At 45.8% G+C, this 15,437-nt stretch overlaps 1 protein-coding gene across 1 annotated transcript in view; it reads left to right on the forward strand.

The window, feature by feature from the left end:
- Positions 1 to 698: 698 nt before the first annotated feature.
- The window catches only part of LOC128455444 (plexin-A2), a 62,070-nt gene continuing 47,331 nt past the window's right edge, over positions 699 to 15,437 (forward strand). The window contains exons 1-2 of the mRNA XM_053439097.1: positions 699 to 1,922; positions 4,387 to 4,569. Coding sequence (XP_053295072.1) covers positions 699 to 1,922; positions 4,387 to 4,569 — 1,407 coding nt within the window. The remainder of the gene's footprint in view (positions 1,923 to 4,386; positions 4,570 to 15,437) is intronic.

Raw genomic sequence — 15,437 nt, forward strand, 5'->3', positions numbered from 1 at the left:
TGAAATTAAACACGGAAGTGTGAGCGTGGATGCTGCCCGGCTCTAAATCTCTAACGACTCCCTGCCGTCCCTGGAAAAAGCCTGATTAATTTAGGAATGTCGGCTGCGGTGGAGAGTGATTAATTCCTCTCGGATTCAACCATTTAAACGAACAAGGCAGAGGGGAGAGAGGAAAACAGGGAGCCCAAAATATGGACTCATAATTAATACATTTGGATCATTTAATTAGCCACCCAAACAGAGGGAGAGCACGGCTACAATGTGTCACTGCTTTTGTTCGTGTAATAGGCCACACTTAGTTCTCTCTCACAGCCAGGCAGATATAATGAGCCCCCCTGTCGATAAGGGGGATATTGGACCATCTCTCGGGCTACTACACACGAGGAGACAGTTTGAACAAATGCTTACTTGTTTCTTTGATGTCTCATCTAAGAAACAAGTCAGCATCTCTGACGAAGCAGAGATCGTGGGGGTAACAAGGTTTTTTGTCTAATGACACCCTGAACGCACACCTCCACGCTGAACAGACTCAAGGATCTTTCCAGTTTAAAACAAATGTCTCTCTTTCTCTCTTTCAGAATGATGTGAAGATCACTTACGGAGAACACTGCACCTCAGCTCATCTTTTCCAGCGTAATCCCGCTCCTCGCTGCTGCACGATTCCCAGGAGGTTTGGTGTGAGCTCTGTTTGTTCGGGAATGGGGACGTGCTTGGATAAAGGATGGACTTACTGCGGCCGCACTAAAGGTCACGGCCCTCCAAAGGTCATGTTGTGGCCCCTGGCACTGTGGCTATTGACTCTGATCTCAGTAAATCAAAAGACGACGGTTGCACAGACTCTGAATACCTTCCAATCAGAGAGGAGGGAATGGTCGCTGAACCACCTGACTGTGCATCAGTCCACCGGGGCTCTGTACATCGGAGCCGTAAACCGAATCTACAAGCTGTCGTCTAATCTCACCCTCCTGGTGTCCCATGACACGGGGCCGGAGTACGACAACAAAGCGTGTTATCCTCCTCTGATTGTGCAGCCCTGCTCGGAGCCTTTGGCCTCCACGGACAACGTGAACAAACTGCTGCTCATCGACTACTCTCACAACCGACTGCTGGCTTGTGGCAGCCTCTACCAGGGCGTGTGCAAGCTGATGAGGCTGGACGACTTGTTTATCCTCGTGGAGCCCACACATAAGAAGGAACACTACCTGTCCAGTGACAACCAGACGGGGACGATGTACGGGGTGGTCGTGCCCTCGCAGGGTCAGGACGCCACTCTGTACATCGGCACGGCTGTCGGAGGCAAACAGGACTACTTCCCGACCATCTCCAGCCGCAAGCTCCCTCGTGACCCAGAGTCCTCGGCCATGCTGGACTACGAGCTCCACACTGACTTTGTTTCATCTCTGATAAAAATCCCCTCGGACACACTGGCACTCGTCCCCCACTTTGATATTTATTACATCTATGGCTTCGCTAGCGGCGGCTTCGTCTACTTCATGACCGTCCAGCCGGAGACCCCGGAGAACGGGATGCCTGCGGGCAGCTCCCCTGGCGACCTGTTTTACACCTCTCGCATCATCCGCCTCTGCAAAGGTGACAAGAGGTTCCACTCCTACGTGTCACTTCCTGTGGGGTGCGTACACAGAGGCGAGGAGTACCGCCTGCTTCAGGCCGCGTACCTGACCAAGCCCGGCAGGGTCCTGGCAAGGTCGCTCAACATCAGTGTTCAGGAGGACGTGGTCTTTGCGGTGTTCTCCAAGGGACAGAAGCAGTACCACGACCCTCCGGATGACTCGGCCCTCTGCGTCTTCACCATCCAAGACATCAACACACGCATCAAGGAGCGGCTGCAGTCCTGCTACCAGGGAGAAGGAAACCTGGAGCTGCACTGGCTGCTGGGCAAGGACGTGCAGTGCACCAAGGCGGTAGGTCGAGAGAAACACTGACAGAGAGCAACGCTCATAACATCATGTTGTTCACCCTCTAATTCTGGTCACAGAGTTGTAGACATTCACGTCCACACATGTTTAGACTAACTAACAAACCCACATTGTGGTGAGCGGCTCTGGAACAGGCTCTTTGAGTCTCCTCCTCTGTGAAACTCACTGGAGCCTAAAAAGCTGATAGGCAGAGCGCCATCACTGTGCTGATGTCACCATTCGGGTTCTCAGGATCCCACGAGAGCAGAAGAGCTGGAGGAGATTAATTCCACAATGCTAATCAGAAAAGTGTGGAGCTTTGATTCCATTCAGGGGTTTGGGCACTGACCCCCTCCACCACTTCTCCCCATCTCCTTCCTTGTGCTCTCGGGGGCTGTCAGCAGTATTCCAGCCCTCTGAGACCTGTTCTTGATCCTGAGAAAAAAGGCTTTCTTCTAAATGTCCAAGTCGGCAGCCTTTGTGAAAGCTATAATTCTGCATAATGAGCGGCTTTCATGGAAACGAGTTGAAAGCAAACCACGAAAACAATGATATTCATCACATCCACCGCTTTGGTGGTTCCCGACATGTACGTTCGTTCCAGCATGTTGGAAGATGTAATTTTATTCATGATGGCAACTGAGGGAGGAGAGATATACATGATAATTCAATAATTAACTCTCGCAGTGGAGTTAACCGAACAGCTTTATATCTAAAATTACAAAATGACAAGCTATGGCTTGGTTTTGTTAAGATGTTGTTCTTTGGTTAAATGTTTAATCACTGAGTTTGACAGATCAACAGCAAAATGTTTACTTGGATGCATCAAAGTGCCAAATAACAAGAGTCTACAGGCTCTGTGAAGCAGGTATTAAGACACAACACAAAATATCACTTAAGTAATCTTAGACGTTTTTTAGACATAAACCTTTTCTGGAGTTTGCCTTTCACCTATGAAGAACGATGCAGGAGATTAGATATTCTAAGATCTTGGAGTTACAATCAGGATGTCTTTCCAATTGGACATCTTCGTCTTCATCTTCTACGTGTATAGCTGCTCTTTCATTCTGGGATATTAGTATTGATTTTGTTTTCAATTGTTTTTGTGTCCATCGCCTGTTAGACGATCATTAACGTCCCCCATTTGCTGGGAAGTTTCCTGCCGTATATTCTTCTGTATTTTACTGGAGGGCCGGCAGGAAAAGCTCCAGACAATGTCCAGAGGAAATTTGGATTCTAGCATACAGAGTTGCTGGAATATTTTAGGAGAAAGTCCAGTCTGAAAGCGACGTGTGATTCATCCTCACAACACCATGAATATCCGTATCAAAGGGTGACACAAGAGCCAAAGTCAGGGTATCACTAGGGTCACAAGGGTTAATCCACTGGAGACAACGACTGAAAAATAGAAGGCAGTTGTTGAGAAATGGTCGGAACAACTGACCGATGAACCCACACGGCCTCCCCAAGATTAAAAGATATATTATTTCAGCACTAAAATGCAGGTAACAGTTTCTGATGCTCCTTTCCAGGGGTTATCTTAAATGTGACGTGAACAATTCAGCAGTTTTGTGGACCGAAAAAAACAACAACAACAACAACATTAAAACTGATTTCACGGATGTTTTTCTTCTAACAAGACTGGAGGTCAGGCACAGGAGAAAGAGCAGGGCATTGTTGAGATTCGAGGTTTGTTTACACTGAGATCACTTCACCGATCACATCCAGTGAAGCTCAGGAGCGGCACTTGATAGCAGTAAAAGCACCGTGAGACAAAATATGTGCAGGGGAAGTGCAGCGAGTGAAACGAGAAATTAGCTGCCCTGAAAAAGGCAGATCTACACACTGAGTGACTGACAATTAGCAAAGGTTTGAGGTGCGTTTCGGCAGATGTAAGAGGACTGCTTAGCACGCAGCTCTCTTTGATGCTTAATCAAAACCTGACATCTCTTGTGCTGCGTGTTTGTATGATGTCGGATCAAGCGATCTGAAAAAGAAAGAAATCACAGAAACGGCCGCAAAACACACAGCGTCTCTCGTGTTTCCCATCAGCAATTAGTCGGCTCCGCAAGATGCGAGCGCTCCGAGGCTTGTTGATAAACGCAGCGGCCCGAAACCCTTTTGAGGTAACCGTTTTCTACCCCTGAAGATTGTGCACTTAATGCATGTTAGGCTTAGCAGAAGTCAGTTTGAATTCTCTTCTGATATTTGCATGTGTCTACAGTGATCGCAGTCATTTTTTTTCCGGCTCCTGCTTATGTTACCCACCCTCCTCTCTCCTCCGTTATGCTCATCTCCTCTCCTCATCTCTGTCGTCCTCACCGCTCCTCCCTTTCACTCTCTCACCTTTTCTATCCCGCCCGGTTTTCACCTATTATCCTGATTTCCTCCCCACATTTGTCTCTAAAACAATCTGCCTACATACTCCTGACACTTCATCTTCACCCCCCCCTTCTCTCTCTCCATGCAGCCTGTTCCCATCGATGATCACTTCTGTGGCCTGGATATAAACCAGCCCCTGGGGGGTTCTCAGCTGGTGTCGGGTCAGACAGTCTTCACCGAGAGCAGGGACAGGCTGACCTCCGTCACCTCCTACAACTACAATGGACACAGTGTGGTCTTCCTGGGCACCAGAAGTGGACGACTGAAGAAGGTGAGGACAGTGCACAGAGATTTCACGGCCTTTATCCTGTTTTCATTATAATAAACTCAGGGATTGTCTGGTTGTTTTTGATGAGTTGATAATTCTCAGATGCAGCCAGGCTCTTTGATGACAAATTGGCGGTTGTGGTTCATGAGGTAGAGCGGGTCATCCACTAAAATGAAATGGTTTGGAGGATCGATTCCCAGCTCCTTGAATCTGCATGTGTAACTATCGTCGGGATAGAGATCTAACCCCACATTGCTTCTTATGGTTGCACCAGAAGTTAGTGAGTGAATTAATGTATATAATTTACACATATACAGCATAGGTATATATATATATATAGATGTAAATTCTTCCTTCCTTGTTCTTACTGAAGACAATAAGCTTTAAAAACAGGCCAAAGTTTATTTTTATATGGATCAAGTAGCTTCTGAAAACAGCTGAGCCCTGAACATCTGTTGTGGCCTATTTCCAGCTGCAGATTTGGTGTTGTCCTGTATAAACCTAGAATGAGGCAGCAGAACAGAGCATATGGGACCGACTCAAAATAAACTGCAGGACCCATGTTCATTGTAATGAAGGGATGTGTCACCCGGTTCAACAGTGGGTTATTGATGTGTTTTTAATAGACTTTGGACGTGTGTGGCACAGAGGAACAAACTGGATCAGGCACTGGCCACACAGGCAATATTAATAGTATAAATGCATTAGTGGATTATAGTCTTTTAATTGGATTTGTTGAAATTGAAAATGTGGAATATCTCCAGGTAGGAAAACTTAGGGTAGACTCAAGACTCTTAAATGTATAAAATGTAACTTTGGCCACTAGGGGTCCCTCAATCAAGACAATAACAAAAGACATAGTTTGATGACTTCATGAAGAAGCATAGGATCATGGGAATTGTGTTAAGATGGAAAAAGCCAGGGCGACCAAAATGAAATGTCACGTTACCTTGAATCAAATTGTGGATTTCTCTTGGTGTTGACATTGTAAAGTGGGTCTGGTTGTTTGAAGGTATTTTAATGAAGTATAACATTATAAGTTTAAGTTCGACTTGAGAGCTGTATGTCTTAAGAGAACCAGGAAAAAGAAAATCACAAAACATCGGATAGAATCCGAAAAATAACTTCGGAATCGAATAGTCTGTGAAACGAGGAAAACACAAGTTAGATCTGTGAGATGAGTAAATTATAATTACAGTCTTTGTGTATTCTTGTGCGTCATGAGGATACTCTAGATACACGTGAATCAACGCACTGGATACAAAAAGGAAACCACAAGTTTGCATAAACATGCACAAATTCACCTCAAGTCCTCAGCCATGATGTTCGGAATCAGAGAAGTGGCCATTTAAGTGCTCTGTAATGCTGAAAGCCACTCGAATGGAAATCCAGCAGGAGGACTTTAGAGGCAGTGGAGCTGCATAATGTCATGTTTCTTTCAACTAATACCACGGAGCTGAAGGGACATGACAAGTGCTTCAGTTTTGGCTCAAGTAGCCACGGATGGACATTTACATCGTTTCATTTTTTTCCGTCTGAGAGCCCAGTGCACCTTTGTTCCGCTGCATAATGTCCCGCCACAGCCAATCGTGATATATTATACTTAACCAGTTATGCTAATTGGGTCGTTAATTGGGCAGATTATGGCGTTAATTAGTGTTAATGGATTAAAGACACAGAAAACTGCTGCGGATGATGAATCTCTGTGGTGTATTCCTCCTGGACAGATGGTGCATTTACGTGACATGGAGTTTAAGGCGTTAAATGTGTGTTATTTAAAGTTCAGGTTCAGAATTGTTCAGAATACATCAAGCTGATTCAGGACTCTCGTTGCGTCGTCTGGGGTTTGTTTGGTTTAAATCATTCAGCCTGACATAGTGTTAGTGGATGGGGGGGGGGGGGGGGGTTCCTCTCACCCCTGTCGGTTCGCTGGTTTGTTTGTCATCAGGATTACTCAAAATCGACTGAACAGATTTTTCTTCAGTCTTGATAGAAGAATGGGCCAAGAAAGAAGCCATTAATTTATTCCACAGATTCAGACAAAGGAGGGAAGATCCAGGAGACTCCAGGAGTTTTTTTTATCACTTGTTTCTCATCGATTTCTCAGGCAATCATTTGTGGATCTTGATTAAAAACTGCAGACATATTTAGGCTGATTTCTATGAGTGTTGAGCTTGATTCAATTTAAGTGGACTGTTGGACCTTGGCTGGACCGAGCGCCTTTCTACTTAATCTCTGTTCATAAACTGACATGCAGGAAACAGGCATTTGCTCCTTTGACACAAGACCCGCAGAAATAACATGACCTCTATATCTGAGAGGTTCATGAAGTGGATTCAGCTCATTGTCTATCATGCTTCCTCACGACAACGTACTGTAGTGATACATTATATTCACCGTCCTATAAGGGTCAGTGTTTGATCGCGATGGACTGACTCGGTAGCACCGAGGACTCTTTTATACTGCACAGTCATACAGCGTGCAGCTTACTGTTGTGACATTAGCCTGCGGGCGTCAGTCTTATGAGGAGCATGCTGTCTGACACTTAACCCACAAACACACAAACACACAAACACACACACACATCCGGTTTGGGAGAGGTGATAGCATCAGTGCAGCTCTTTCATCGGATGAGCCAGCGGGAGAAAAATGACAAGATAGCCTGACAGAAAGAGAAACAGTGTCAGAGAAAGACAGGAGATTGACCGAGGGGAGAAAATAGCAGAACAACAGATACTCGGGTCGAGCGACAAAGACATTAAACAAGAAAAACAAAGAAAGAGACGGAATAAGAGAAGGTGGACCGAGAAAACCTAAGAGGAATATAATGTGTTGTGTATGAGCTCAGGAAATAAGGAATGGCTCTAGTGAGCAGAGTGAGGTATCCGTCATAACCGTGTTAAGTGCTGAGTGTCTTAAGGCCAGAGTTTGTCATTACACTGAGTGAACATGCGTCGGTGACTCAGACTCCCAGGAGCCTCCGCGGAGCACAGGGTCACCACTCCAATCCTATTCCATCACCCCCCAAATGGACAGCGGAGTGGGAATGGGGCATGACAATAAATGCCATCAATGGATCATTCCAGCAGCAGGGCCATTGCAAAGGTCAAGCCTGCCACAGGAAGGATGTAGCCGGGGTGAAAGGTCACGGGGATAACCGACGGCCCCGCCCCCCAGGCTCCATATGGAAGTGTCCATCAACGTCCCTTGATTAGGTTCCTCGTGTTTCTGATACGACGACGCTTCCATCACCGTCTGTGGCCGTTCTCCTGCCATAGGTGGTTGATTTGAGCGAAGTAATGTGACCCTGTGGGCAGCTCTGAATGCAAAAGGGGCTTCTGCACGTTGCATGATGCACGCTAATGAGGTGAATCCAGGTAAAAGTGATTATCTCACACTGATCCTTATTCAAATCTATTCCCGTCTCAAGGCGGGAGGCGCCGACACGCACAACTTCCAGTGGCACCGATGGAATAGTTTCAATTTGTTAGCAACTACTACAATTCTACTGGGAGCCGCCGAGGGCAGGATTAGCATTTCAGTCAGGTCAGTCACGTCAGGGTTCAAACCATTTACTGCTACAGGGATCTTCAGGGGAGTTTCATGCTATGTGGTTCTGCTCACGTGTCCCTGAGCTCAAAAACCCACTGAGCCCAGCCTGAGATACACAACATGCATTTTTCATGTTGGTCTATTCTCCACAAACACAACATGTTAAATATACATGACTTGGGTATTATTGAAAAAATAATCAAAATGTCGTAGAAGGTCAATAAATCCTCAAAGGAGGCGGAGGAGAGTTGATTTAAATTCATCTGAGTTACATATTCATCTTTAATACTGAATTCTCAACATGGACTGAATGAACTGATTCATCAACGCCGATCAAATCAAATCAGAATTACTCTCAAGCATCCGTCAGCCTCATCACACAACCTGCAGAGAGGTGGTTGCTGAGCTATTACTTTTTGTATTGAAATGAAAGAAACTCAGAATAGAAAGTGCCGGATGTTACTAGGGAACCGCTCAGAGCAGCTCGCTCTGCGTTGTGCATGAGTGAAAGACAAACTGAGGAGGAAAATCTGGACCCAATTCTCCGGGGACTCTCCGGAGGACATGTCTGAAAACAGCTTAGAACTAGTTGTGCGTCTACCAGAACCGCTCAGAGGCCCAATAACATCATCCCACACTGTAATAATAATAAGAACAACCAGATGGTCACTATCAGCTAATCTAAGATGGTGCCCAGGGTCGTAGGGAGTCAGTAAACCTTTGATGTACTTTACGCTTAATGGTCATTAATTAAATCTCAAAATCAACATGAAAATTTGACTATAAATCACTATTGTGCCTGAATTTGATCATTATCTGCTGATCAATACATTTTCCTGAGCCAATTCCAAAAAGAACAGATAAGGAAACATCATCAGCCCATCTTTTAGGTCCCATTCCTCTTCAAGGACATATATACGATTGTCTATCTCTGTGCTACTGTAACAGGTAAATGTGCAGCAATCACACTGTGGAATGACATCATACCTTTGCTTAGCCTGTGGCGGCGTTAAACACATCACAGGTGTTGAGTGGAATGGATTTTCAGAGGAAATGTTTCTGCAGAGCACAGTGATGCTGAGAAAAAGAAAAAGGGACGACAGAGAAACATGAGGCTTCTCTGACATCGTGAGTATATTTAGAAGATGGTGCAACTCTAAACCAAGACGCTCCTGCATGTTGTGTATCCTGTGTTTCTCGATTCAGAGGGAAAAAAATCAATGATGTCATAGATGCCAGAGAGAAGCCACGGCGCTATTTTAATGTGTGATTAATCTTTTAATCGGTGCCAGAGGACTTCACCTGAGGCAGACGATGCTCCAGACAGACGGGAGAGCAGAGAGCAGACTGTTCTTTAAATGAAGCATTGCACGTTCGAGCTGCCTCAACACTGCTCTTTTTGTGCAATAACTCTCTCAGTGCTGGTAAATATCATATGCTAGATGCTTATAAAGATGGATCCAGTTTGAATGGAATACTCAGGACCGTCACGTTGCCTCAGTGGCTGCTGGGACACAGGAGCCGTGTTCCTCGGGAAGCTGTCGAAAATGTTAAGCTGGCAAATAAAGCCTTTGGTCAAATACTCTCATGTGCAAATAGTGGATTCCTTATGGCTTATTGGGAGCCGGCCGGGTGGGGAGATTCTCCAGCGCATGGCTAAATGACTCGGATGGTTTCTAAGGGGGAGATTCTGTGATTGAAATCATTAGAAAGGACTTTCAGAGGAGGGGAGGGGCCCTGGCTGAATAGGTGTGTTTGAAAGGCTAAATTGAAAGGATTTTCCAAACTGCATGAAGGGAGCCGGACCTGAGGGGGAAAAGTCCCCAGAGCAGATCGCTGTTAGATGTCTTAGTGCAGCTGAAAAAGTGGATGGTTTCAAGAAAGGCTGTTTTGTGATAACGCTTAAAAGGTGTCAAACTTCCTGATTTTCCCAACGAGCCTTTTGTTTAGCGGCTCCATCTTCTTTCTTCTCTCGATGGGGAAAAGCCCCCGTGGCTGAGTTGGACTCAAAAAAATGAAGACCATACGGGTGCCATGAATTGTTCCACTGTCCCCCTCCCACTCATTGGGTTGGTGGGCCATGGGAACCTGGTAAACAATGGGAATGATTGCAGGGGACGGGGGCCGCACGGAGGAGGACAGGAAACAGAGAGCAGGAAACCATGTCCTGGAGGAGAGAGGGAAGAAGTCAACAGGCAGAGACTCCGAGGAGACTGTGGTCAGGTTGGAGAAACTGCGGTATGGAGACTTGGAGGCCGGCCACGCAGCTGAAGGTTGGAGCGAGCTGAACATTTGGCTGCCTCCGAACTGAGAGGCTTTTAACCCCCGACAACACACATGCACGCATGAACACGCCATGACCTCTTTTCCGGCTCAGTTGGTAATCACGTTTAGATTCGGGCACTTGCCAACATACAGCGTACTTAGTGGCCGTGATCAATTCGGCTCTCTTTGTGGCTGCGGTTAATGCGATGGCTGAATGATTAGCTGGTGTCCTGTAATACACATCACCACCTCGGTGACCCCCCCCCCCCCTCCTCTTCGTTTTCATTACAGTTCTCTCCTCAGCTTTGTCTCATTAGAATTCACAGAGCCATGATGAATCTATGGGATAATCAATGCCCGCTCACCACGGCTGTCCTCCATGATCGGACCATATGCACGGCCACTCAACCCTAAAGGCGGCCAGTTGTCTGGCCCTTCTGTCGCCGCGTGCCCCTTGTGTCAATATTGAGTCAAGCCTGGGAGCATCCTCCGTGAATTGTGTGCCAAGATCGCTCTTGCGTACAGTGTGTGTACATGTAGTTCAGGTCTGGTGTGGCGTGTGTTTTCCTTCTGCGCCCGGTTCCGGTGTAATGGAAGATTTATTTGTGGTTTCCTATAAAAGTGTAAATGTTTTCACATTTGGTGGCTTGTAATGTAACGGTGGGTGAATTCTGATGGTCTCAGATGGAACATGAAAGAAATGTGGTCCGACGTCGCAGCACGGTAGAGCATCGAACATGTGACTGAAGATAAACTGAGAAAAAAACGTGAGATTGACACATCTCATAGTGTGACTGATCCTTATGCCAGTCAACCAGCCAATAATAAAGCAGCATGTTCCACATTTTACTAGGTTCAAGCCCCACCCCTCCACAAAACTTCATGGAAATGTGTTCAGTAGCTTTTTGTATAATCCTTCTGACTAACAAACCAAAGACAACATAAACTCCTTGTCAGAGTTAATGGCACCTTGTTCCTTTGCCACAACCAGGTCAACATTTTTTTTCCCATACACACAAACACCACTATTGCAAAGCTCCCTTCTTGCTTGGCTTCATTCATTGTTTACTATTGTATTTGTACTGATGGATGAGGGACACTCATCATGTTTCCTTCTGGAGATCGATGGATTCCTTAAAGATGGATGTATGTTGTGTATTGACCTACATCATAGCCTTCTATTCCCTCTGTGTTATCGTCGTGCAGTCTACATCAAACTAGATGTTGGACCCGAGTTTATTCGATCCATGTCGCACAGATGCTGAAATTTCACAGTCTGTAGACGTCTTTCATCAAATGACAAACTAGTTTTCATCAAAAAGTCAAATTGTGACTGTAGAGGTCGGGGTAGGAGAAGTGAAATAACCTTCTTGTGTCTGGTTCAACTTGGACAGACTTGGTTTTTTTTTAGGGGACAGATGAAACCCATCAGAGTGGCAGATTGGGAATGGTTGGTTGACCGGAGAGCACCGGGCCTACTGGGTCTTCATCCATATGTTTATGTGAGTCGGGTGAATCTGAAGGGCACAGAGCGTCTGGCCACATATGGACACACTTCTTTTAAGGATCGGATGGCCATTACCGCATAAACATGGCAATCATCTGCTTACAAGGTTTTCCCAATCTGCGGTGGAAAAACATAGGTTCAGGGCTGTTTCCATGTATACTTCCTCTCAGCATGAATAAAACCATCTTCCGACATGAATCACAGAATCAATCCCACATGTAGATGCTCACGGGAGAATCGGTTTGGTGGGGGTGTGCTGCTCATGCAAGATCTGGCAGCTTTACGACAGAGCCAACCCGGCTCAGGCCCAGTGACATCTTAGAAGTCTGTTTTTTTTTTGTGTGTTTGCTTTGGCTCGCAACAGGATGAGAGTGCATTCGAGCAGCCGGGATCAAACCCCCGGCCATGAGAGAGGGAGGCTGTTTTCGTTAAGCGCACACAGGCTCAGGTTGCAGATCTGTTTGCGGAAGCCACTCCGAGCCCTGAGTTGTTTATATCCATCGCAGGTTCTGTCAGGGAATTTCAGCAGCGCAGAGGGTATTGTTGTTGCCTTAAATATTATTCATGGGTTGAATATATCATCATCATCAGACAGGCTGGGCAGGGAACGAAACAAGACGCCAGCTGAGGTCATATAAACATGTGGTATTGATGGCAAATCAGTTCGGTTACATGACGCGGACCACACAGAGATCTGCATGGGTTTTTAAAAAGGAAAAGTTTACTGAGGAAGTATGTTACCCTTGTTACTGACCTCAGAGAGATGATGCCACGTCATTCATCCTGTGCAGGATCAGATTGTGAGCTGAGTGTGAAGCAGCTGTGAAGCACTGGAGGTGAATCTAGGTGTGATTGCCGTATTCGCAGATGGTGAAGTGTTGAAAGTGGAATTACCTATGAAGTGACACCAAAAGACTCAAATGATCTGTTTTTCTAAAGTGACAGGAAAAGTGATTGTCTAGAAAGCCCTCTGACCCTTTGTGAGATATATCTGATTCCTGATCAGCCCAATCACTGAATTCTCCAGGGAGAAGAAGTACGATTCCTATCTTTTAATGAATAGTTTGCAAAGTAAACTTTTCGTTTTAACTAAGCTACTTACCTGCAGAAGTTTTTTGGCAGTCGCCAGCCTCTGAACTGGACGGGGACCAACCCCGATCAGCGTCTCAGCATTCACGGTGCATTTGGAGTCTCCAATTAAACTAATCTGCATGTCTTTGAAATTGGGGAGGAAGCCGCAGCACCTGCAGGAAATCCATTTAGATACTGGGAGAACATTAAAAACAAGCAAGACCCCGGATGAACTGGGATTCAAACCGAAAACCTCCTAGCTACGGTCTGATGCGAATAACAGAAACAGACATATTTGGCAAAATGCACATCACAAGTGATCGTGGACTCAACAACAGATTTAATGAGAGCAAACAACAAAAGAGTGAGTGATAACAGTGTTTCTATGCACGTGTACACTGAGTATTTGGATCAACAAATGCATCCAACACATAGATCACTTTGTGTTGAACATCTGTTTTGCAACACACAAAGAGGTGTTTCTCACTCCCTCATTAATTGGAATGGTTGGGCAAAATAATGGGAACACCAGTCAGTACACCACAAACCACAGCCTCTAAAAATGATCAAACAATTGAATCAACAGGATTTAGCCAAGATTTCTGTTGTATTCGTTCTTTAGCCACATGTTCCTAATAAACTCACAACTGAGTGTGTCTCCGTGTGTGTGTGTGTGTCTGTCTTTGTTTTGCCCGAGTGCCTAGGTGAGTGTGTTCGTGTGTGTGTGTGTGTGTGTGTGCAGCTTTTGTGTGTCCTTTACAAGCAGGCTCATTATAAAACCAATTAAACCTGCCTTACTCTCATTATGGAGCTGTGGGGCTTAAGGCGAGATTGAGGACCTGTTGTGCCCCCGTGGGGATTCTGCCCGGTCAGCCCGGTTTTAAATGATAAAACCAACCTTAAAGCTGCTGAAATCAAACACCGCGCATCGGTCATGATGGTTCAGTGTTTGTCTGAGTTCACCCCCCCCCCCCCTCTCCCTCCCTCAGCCCTCGGTCACCCTCATCATACCCGACTTTAAAAAGGAAAACCACCACAAACCACATATACAACTTGGGAAGACCACAATCTGGTTTCTATCTGTGCTATTTATGATATTAGGAGTGTGGGGAAAAGAAATGTATACTGTGATTCAAATAGAGGGTAGGACAGTGGAATCGTGTGAGGAGGAGAAAGAGAGGCGATGGGACAAGGGAAAGAAAACAGACAATGACAGAGCTTAACTCCGAGATAAATCCGTCTATGAAATAACTATTAAATGGGATTGTGCTCGGACTGTCTGCTGACAGACAAACTTCTCTTCTATGATCTGGAATCCACATCACATGTCACTATTGTTCTCATGACTTTGTAGTTTTTTTCTTATGCACAGGATGACGCCCAACCTTCCTCATTACCCCAAAGTATCTTCCCCTCCCTCCCTCCCACAACATGAACAACACACCCTTGCTTTCCGAACAGATTTCTCCCCCCCCCCCCCCCCCCCCCCCTTCTTCGTTCTCGGTCGGCGACGCTGACGCTCTTGGGAGGCGCAGCTGCCTGGAAGGTGATTGATTGATGAAGTTTAGGTTTGCCCACGGGATCCAATCATGTAATCACTTTGTATTGAACGACTGTCCCCGCTGAGTGCCGAGGCTCTGCCACCACGTGTGTGGAAACTAGACCTGGCGCTCATTCAAAATCGTCTGCAGTCAGATTTGATTTGTGGGGGGGGCGAGGTGCCCGGACGCACGCAGGGACGACCGGTGTCGACGCGCCGCAGACGCTTCGCCTCACTTCCACGATTCTCCGCTCCAATTCCTCATTATTGCACATTTATGTTAATTATTATGATTGAGAAATTAATTCAGCTTCACTGTAATTGAATCACATGGTTAATGATCCAATCTCCGTGGAATTTAAATAGGGCTTCAACCTGGGTTTGCATTGCTAATAAGGACTTTATTTTTTTTTCTCCAGCTACCCATGCTTTATTCAGCCTCATTTCACACTTCTGACTTAGATTTCAAGTGTCAACCCGTCATTACCATGTGATGCAATGCACATCGTTCCTGCACCAATGGTGAGAGACGAATTTTAAAAAGTTCACATAAAGGTATTTTTATGAAATAGAAGAAGAATGTAGGAGCATTGCCTGGTTTTTGGTGCTGCAAAGGACTTTGGGTAATAATAATGAAACGTAAAGTTAAAACACTTTCAGTATGCAGAGAGTACAATGAGCAGGTAGTTTATATTGGCCATAATAAAGGGTTCTAAGCTTTAAAAGCATTTCCTCGTCTTCACAGAGCTGCTTTTCCACAGGAGTCACTACGCCACCGACAACAAAGACAGACCTGCTTATTTGTCTGCGTCGCTGTAACAGCACAACTTGTAACAGCACAACTTCTCCTCTCCCAACAGAGGTGGGGAGAGGGGAGGAGAATTGAAAAGTCTTCACCGGTGGGGCATCTGTTCTCCATGCCCGATTTAATGAGCC

Source organism: Pleuronectes platessa, chromosome 2, assembly GCF_947347685.1.
Source record: "Pleuronectes platessa chromosome 2, fPlePla1.1, whole genome shotgun sequence".
NCBI lineage: Eukaryota > Metazoa > Chordata > Actinopteri > Pleuronectiformes > Pleuronectidae > Pleuronectes > Pleuronectes platessa.